The 8092-nt window shown below is 42.9% G+C and overlaps 1 protein-coding gene across 2 annotated transcripts in view; it reads left to right on the plus strand.

Annotated features, from left to right (window-relative positions):
- Nucleotides 1-4869: 4869 nt before the first annotated feature.
- The window catches only part of foxp3b (forkhead box P3b), a 9262-nt gene continuing 6039 nt past the window's right edge, over nucleotides 4870-8092 (plus strand). For both annotated transcript variants that reach the window (XM_056596141.1, XM_056596148.1), the window contains exons 1-3: nucleotides 4870-4948; nucleotides 7408-7585; nucleotides 7845-7959. In XM_056596141.1, the coding sequence (XP_056452116.1) occupies nucleotides 7427-7585; nucleotides 7845-7959 (274 nt within the window). In that variant the 5' untranslated portion in view covers nucleotides 4870-4948; nucleotides 7408-7426. The remainder of the gene's footprint in view (nucleotides 4949-7407; nucleotides 7586-7844; nucleotides 7960-8092) is intronic.

Consider the following 8092-nt stretch of genomic DNA (forward strand, 5'->3'; position numbering starts at 1 on the left):
GTCGCGCGGCCCGCCTCCCACGCCAAACGCCGCGCCCGCGAAGGCCCCCCCGCTCCTTCTCCTCCTCCTTCTCCTCCTCCTCCTCCTCCTCCTTCTCCTCCTCCTCCTCCTTCTCCTCCTCCTCCTCCTCCGGCGGCTTCACCTTCCGTCGTCCACGTGTTTGCTTCCTGGTTCGGGTTCACGCGGAACGGAATCGCTTCGGCGAGCATGGCCCCATTTCAAACACGATCTCCTTATACGGGCGCACTTCCTAGTGGTAATAAATTACAACAATGACCTGGAGATGGGAGAGACGGGAGGGAGTTAGGAGGTTGAATATGCGTGATTGAAGTGTTGGCAGACTCATTCATGCTTTTGAAAATAAATTATCGTAACATGCTCTATTAAATTATTTGATCAATTCTGTAAAGTGCAATCAAATCAGTCTTACTATCTGGGGATATTTCTAAAAGGATGGGTGAGGGGATGGATACTTTTCAATGCTACTGCATAGGTACCGTATTAATGCCAATGGGGTCCCCCCAATTGAGATAAAAGATATAAATAGGGTTCCTGAAATGACTTTACATACATTGTGTGTGTGTGTATGTCTGAGAGCTATAGAAATGTGTGTCTATCTGTGTTGAAAGACCACCAAAAAGGTTTTGGTCAATCCAAAGGGGTTTATAACCACTTGTATTGTGTGGTATGTTCAAATTATTTCTAAATGCAGTGTTTATTACTTGTTTTAATGGTCTTTACATTTTTTACATCACATATTCAGCTATTTGTTATTCAGGTTAATATATGGAATGACATCATTATAAATGCATATTTAAAACACACACACATGTTGAATTCTCTCCCTAACTCTTCTAAATGCTTAGATGCTTAACATTTGCTCATTTGCGCCTCGGCACTAGTAGGCCAACGGATCCAAATCCCTTATCAGTTCTATCCGTTATAAGCGACAGACGGTTTGTAGTTTAACGCCTACGATACGTGATCGGTATAGGGACGACCCCAGCTCACGGTCAGCTCCACAGGAATACCGAATAGGGTGGAGGGGGGTGGGGCTTGGTTGGGGGGGCTGGTGGTGGTTGGTTGGTGGTGGACGGCCGAGTCATTGTCAGAAACTGGGTAGCAACAGCAGTCGAACACCGCTGCTTTGGTCTCGGTAGGAGGGGGACGACGTGGAAATCACCAACCAACCAAAAAGCATTAAAAAACTAGACGGCATTCGCTTTTTAACACACACACACACACACACACACACACACACACACACACACACACACACACACACACACACACACACACACACACACACACACACACACACACACACACACACACACACACACACACACCGCATTCTCAGAAGGGGAATTAATCAGGCATATTCAGAATATCATTTGTGGTGTTGTCTTTTTACTAGAATTTTCTTTGATGGGTCGTCCCCACATTTAAATGGCTTAGGAGACGTAGCACACAATTGGTGCAATATTTAAATTGAGTAAAGCGAGCGATGGTTTAAGGGCTAATCCGAGACGCCCATGTAATGTGGCCGACAGGGGGCGCTGTGCGCAATAGTAACTCTCCAAACACCTTGACACATCACAGTAAATATTATAGCCCTCTCCGTTATCTCGGCCAAGGCGTTCTCCGACATGTCACCTCGTAGGCCTACTTGTACGGATCCCTCTCGGCATTGTCAGCACAGACCCTACCTCCTACACAACAAGCACTAAGACCGGGATACATCCTGGTTTTGGCACACACACACACACACACACACACACACACACACACACACACACACACACACACACACACACACACACACACACACACATGATATTTGTGCGCTCACAGAACACACACGCTCGTCAAGCTGCACTCGAATGACATCATACGCATCGCCTTATTTTTGCGTCATTTTGCTTTTCATTGAAATCCATGATGAGTGATCCAGAATCATATAGATAAAAGACGGCCCGACGTGTACGCGCACGGGCGTCGGGAGCGTGTGGGCCTGCAGCTCGTCTAGGGCATGCGTCACGAGACACCACCGACGGCACAACCACAACAGTATCGGGAACACCGCGACGGAAGACGCCTCATGCATGCGTATTGTGCTCTGGTAACAAGTGCAAGACGGTTTCAAAGTTGTATATGCCGGTGATATGTAGACATGAGACAAAATGGGGGTCTTGTGGTGGCTATGTGCTTACCTTTAAATGGTATGCTTGTCTTCCCAGACAAAGGCTTGGGGTCTATTTCTAAGGCCGGTTTAAAGAGGCTGTGGCGGTCCAACACGGCGCTAGAGCTCTTTACTTGTCATGTTTCAAGCAGTGGGAGAGCTTTAGTGCTTAAGACAAAAAAAACATGACACCGACCAATCGGTGATAATCACAAAGTTGGACAACGGGCAAAAGCATCCATGTCCCTGGGAATAACATAATGCAGAGACGCCAGGCGAACTGTCCAAATCTGATGGTCGTGTGGGCTTCTTTTTCTTCTTCCTCTTCTGCTTCTTTAAAAAAAAAAAAGCCTCAATCCGCGTCAGCTACGCCTGTTGCAACCTCCCCCCCCCTCACAACCACAGGGTTCAAAAGAGGCGAAAAACTACCGTTTTCTCTTTTTTCTTGTACATGTCATGTCTCTGGGTTCCGGGGTGACACTCCACCGATCAGAAAGCAGCTCCAAGCCCGGCGGCCACACGACACGACATGGGTTCGCTCCCCGTTCCCGATCCTTCACTGCCGCGTCTCAAAGCCCGCTCTCCCCCTACGATATCATCCGAGCCTCGGGAATGCGTCTCTCTGAGCACGATACAGCAGCGAAGCGTCACACAAAGACATAAACCCCTCCATCCGCCCGATTTTCTTCTCCATTATTCCAGCGTCCAACCTGTGTACGTTAAATCCATCATAGGGGCGGCCGGGTAATGAAAAGAAAGAAGAAAACACGCCTTTAGGTCAGAGTCACGGAGAGACTCAAGTAGGAGCGAGGTGTTTCGGTGCAATGGGCTACAGGGCCATCATCAGCCACTTACTTGATGACAATCCTGTAGTGTCAAATGCGTGACGGTCCACATTCTGCTACCGCCATACAGGCCAGTCTACAGCTGGCTGCTTGTCAAACGCTCGGACACAGAAAACACATCCACTTATCCCACGGATTCCAATGTGAGGCGCCTCGAACCACCGCAACAGTCCACCGTGCAGTGTCGATAGTACGCCCGAAATGAGACAATCCTGGCCGTTCAATGAGGGCCCATTGGCTAGCAAGTGCAACCCGGGTCTCTTTCGTCTCTCCTCCTGCTCACAGCATCTGTTGTAAATCATCCCCCGGATCGGAGGAGATTCGGGTTCTTTCGGGGACGCATGCTGCGTAGCTGGGGTTGGCGATTGAGAGGAGAATGGGACGACTCCGGTTATATACCAGTACTACCACTCGGGCACCTCCAATGTATCCTAATGGGCCATTAGGCTGATTTGGAGTACTGTAGGTCCACGCAACTAAACGGAGATTGGAATGTTGCTGTGTGGTTGTTATTGGAGGAAATGGACGTAATGCAACTACATCTGTTTTTTTTAATAAAGCATAGAAAGTAGTAATTTTGTTCATCTTTAATTGTGTTTGTGTGTGAGAAAGTGTGAGATAGAGAGTGTGAGAGAATGTGTGTGCGCGTGTTTTGTTTGTGAGAGAAAGAGAAATAGAGAGAGAAAATAGACTGTGTGTGTGTGTGTGTGTGTGTGTGTGTGTGTTAGTGAGAGTGAGAGTGAAAGAGAGGGAATATTCGTAATTGTTTGTGTATGTGTGTGTGTAATTAAGTTCACGTTTATCCCCCAGCTGTGGCATGACGCTTGATAAGGGTATGATCTTGTAATCTTGGGTGTCTTTTGTGTTTTTATTCCAATGTGATATGTGTTTGATCAAAAAAAATATATCTGCAAATCCATTGATTACAACAGCCCCAATAAAAAAAAGAATACATTGTGGTTTGAACTGGAAAATCTCTTCTGAAGATATGATTCTTGGGAAAAGTGACTCACTGACCAATCTGTTTTTCACTGTGATACATGTAGGCCTACTGTATATATATGTAGCCTAAATATTAATTTGATTTATTTGGTCCGATCTGGTCGAGAGCACCCGTCTGTTAATATTCCCACCAGAAAGCAGTTTTGTTGTGGCTCAAAATATTAACATTCATCTAGCAGACATCTCAGCAGAGCAGGTTGGTAGTTGAACATCCTAATCTCTTTCCTGGCACACATACAGAAAATCATCACATTCCCTAGTTTTAATAAACTGGCTTATCCACTGAAACCGTTTTTGGTATTATTCAGCAGATTAAACATAATTGCTGTAAAGATTAAAAAAAATAGCATTAGTTAATAGTTTGGCTGTTCTGTTCTGTACCGTTAATATTTTAGCCTCAGTTATTGGGCCTAGTTGCATGTGCCATAAAGTGATTAAATGATTTCTTTGTAGAATTGAAACAAACACAAACCTTTTCAAAATGAGCCATAGGTCAATTTCAGACTCATCTCAACAAACCCCAACCACAAAAACACTAGGGCTTACAAACGGCATGCAGTACAAGTCCAACAGCCTCCTTTGTGTCATTTCAATACTGTTTTCATTTGAAAACCAGTATTTTCTGATGAAGATAAAAGCGTAATAAGCACTTTCTCTTTGCAACTAAACGGAATGGTTGACGCATGACAACAACCTGAAAGGAGTTGTAAAGCACATATTATTCTTCAGTCATTTATCTGTTCCTTGTGGTTAATTTGTCACACCAACATACATTTCCTGTGGAATAACTCCCCCTCTCAAACACTTTGGGCCTGTGCACTTGTTCTTTTCCTTTCTTAATTTTGACTGATCTCATCTCAGCTACCTAAGAACCGGAAGACCAAAACCAAGTAAGAGAAACAGGGTGAAAAGATAGCAGGTAAGATTATAATCTAATAAAGCATTTAGCACCCAACAACAGTTGGTCAATAGATGTCATGTGATTTTAAATCAGCCAATAAGCCATACAGACCACAGAGGTTTGTTTTGGTCTACATTATGTTCATTGGCTTTTGTCCTTCTGAATGGTGATGGTTTACAACTCGATTTTACAACGCTTAAAATGTATTCAAAATAGTATACGATTTTGTATAACTCTATGATGCCTTTCAAATACAACACAATCTACCATTCCAGCATCATAAATTTATTGGATATTACACAGATTTTCAATGTGTGAGATATTAAACACCCAGATGTTTATATAAAACTGTATGAAAACTTTAAACTAAAAGGTTACATTATTTAAATATCTTGAGTCCATCTCATATGATTTTATATTCCAACAAAATGTATTTTTGATGTTTATCCAGACAATTACTTTGTACTTCTCCTGGCCCGGAATCTCTTGGGTCTTTAGAGCAATATAATGTTCTAAAATGGTTCTTAGAATTTCTTATGTAATATAACCTTTAAGAACGTAAATTAAACTTAGTTTAATGAATTAAACATGCAAACTATGCCCAAAATCCGTTCTCATTGTCCTCACTTTTGAAGTGAAGGGTCAGTATTGTCTCATGTGTAGGCTGTAGGTAAACTAGAGGTCTAAGTACTAAATATATCTTGTGTTATATGTCTTGTGTTAATAATGGTAAAGTGAGATGAATATTAAAGATTTTCCATGCAATTGCATGCATTTTAGTGAAGCCTACTCATTTATCATACTATAATTACATTTAGTTTCTATGCAGGGTAAAGTATAGGTTGTAGTTCTTATCAGAATTGCAAATCATTCCACCAAAGATTGCATTTCCGATTTAGAGTGATATCAAGCTTTCTGTTGTTTTGACATCAGGTCCCCAACACATGCATTTCAAAGTTTTATGCACGCAAGCGTTGTAATGATTCAGAACTAAAGGAAACCTAGACACCCACAACTCGAAAGCAGACTATTAATATAAATTTACAGTTTTCTATCTAGTAGGCCTAATTTAGGCCTGTTTTATCTGAATGGCAAAACCATAATCTTAATCCATGGATTTGAATTGTTTCTAAAACACTAAACAATAGCAAACCTTATTATTAAATTACCTAACAGCATGTGGTTACACACACACACACACACACACACACACACACACACACACACACACACACACACACACACACACACACACACACACTCAAAATATTATGTATAATAACAAAAGAGAACGTCAGAACAATATGTACATATAACAACCTATAACAATATAACATACATATGTACATATAGAACTAATAGTTATATTATAGTAAAATTAAATGAATGTAAAGAGAAGCTACATCTCTCTCTCTCTCTCTCTCTCTCTCTCTCTCTCTCTCTCTCTCTCTCTCTCTCTCTCTCTCTCTCTCTCTCTCTCTCTCTCTCTCTCTCTCTCTCCCTCTATCGCCCTCTCCACAGTTCATGTTGCTATTTAATTGCTTATTATTTATTATACAGCTCCCTGGCCCGTGATGTTAATGAAAGAAAGTAATTCATAAGGTAACCTTGAGATAAGACGCCACCTTGCAGCGCACCTCTCGTGCTTCTGGGAAGCGTGTGGGACATGCAGGATGTGTTGTTATAGGTGTGACATTGAGATGTAGCCTATGCCTGTGAAAGACCAACATGGTTGAATGCTTTCACCTTTCTGTTTTAATGTCGTTTTTGAGATCCCTCACAAAGTTCCTTCCCTCAAATATTTATTCCTTCCCGTTATATTTCATTTATGTAGGCTATTTAATTATTTATTCATGACTTTTTGTTGGGGCTTCCACTTCAATTGTTAGCTCTGTTACAAGATACAAAGAAAATAAAGACGAACGACAAAAGATAACACAACGATTACAAACAAGATAAGCTCAAAACGCTGTTTACAAATGTGCACATTTACTTTTGTACTTTGATTCATCCTGTCTCGCATCTTCAACAAACACAAACCCCCACTAGTAGCAACACCTCAAAACACAAACAACACACTAAACAAGCTAAAAGTCGTGGCCCAGAGCCCCTTTTCTTCTTGCGGTAACGCTGCGATGACACCTGCGTATCTGCCACACTTTCTATGCAGTTTGCAGCTGTGCGCGACCACAATTTTTCTTTGACATATTCAAATTCTGCGTTGAACTCCAAGGCGCTATTTCGACTTTCTGATAGGAAACCAAAGCCTTACGTTTTTTCATGCCTTTTTAAGTTCACGATGTAACCGTAGAGGCCTGCCCTACACACGTTTAGCTATATGGCCTTATACACCTGGTGGCCATCTTGGTTCGAGACGCTAGCTGGGGTGGGTGTTTAGTGTGGATCACTCCCCCCCCACCCCGTGGACATGCCACCCGGCCTCACCGTATGTCTTCTGCTGTGGCACCACCGTTAAGAAACCAGCAGGACTCTGGGATGCCAGGGACCTCAAGCGAGACCTTTGCCTGTGGGAGGAAGTCGGAGAGCGAAACCCGCCGAGAACCAGGAGCTCGGAGGACCAGCCTGTTGCTCTCTTCTCCCCCTCCTCCTTCTGGACTGGAAGGATCGCTCTCCCCGTCCGCCTCCGGAGGTCAGGTGCGAACGTTAGGGTTATATGTGGTTAAAAATGTTTGGGATCCCCCCCCCCCCCCCCAAAAGAAAATGACACAAAAATTGTTTAAATGTTTAAATGACATGCTGTATTTTCTCCAAACAGTGAGGGCATATGCAAATATTGCAATAGGTGACTTACAAAGTCGTGAGAGTCTGTCATATATTGTGTGTAATGCACGTGAAAACATAATTTTCATCTTAATTGTCCACTTTTTCGTTCATGTTTTTCTTCTCTTCCCAGTGTAATCAACCGGAAGGCCGAATGGAGGAGGTGTTACCGGACCTGAGCCGGAGGAACCAGTACAGACCCTCTGTGTTACGACAGGGCCAAATGCAGCCTTCTAAACACTATATCGGTATGCACATATATCTCTAACTCCTAATGTTGAATTCTCCCTCACGTTAAGAGTCTCTCACCAAATCTGTATTTTATGAATAGGACACAAAGTGACATAGGCTACTAATACTGACATACCCATTTATAAAGGT

This window comes from Gadus chalcogrammus, chromosome 1 (assembly GCF_026213295.1).
Source record: "Gadus chalcogrammus isolate NIFS_2021 chromosome 1, NIFS_Gcha_1.0, whole genome shotgun sequence".
NCBI lineage: Eukaryota > Metazoa > Chordata > Actinopteri > Gadiformes > Gadidae > Gadus > Gadus chalcogrammus.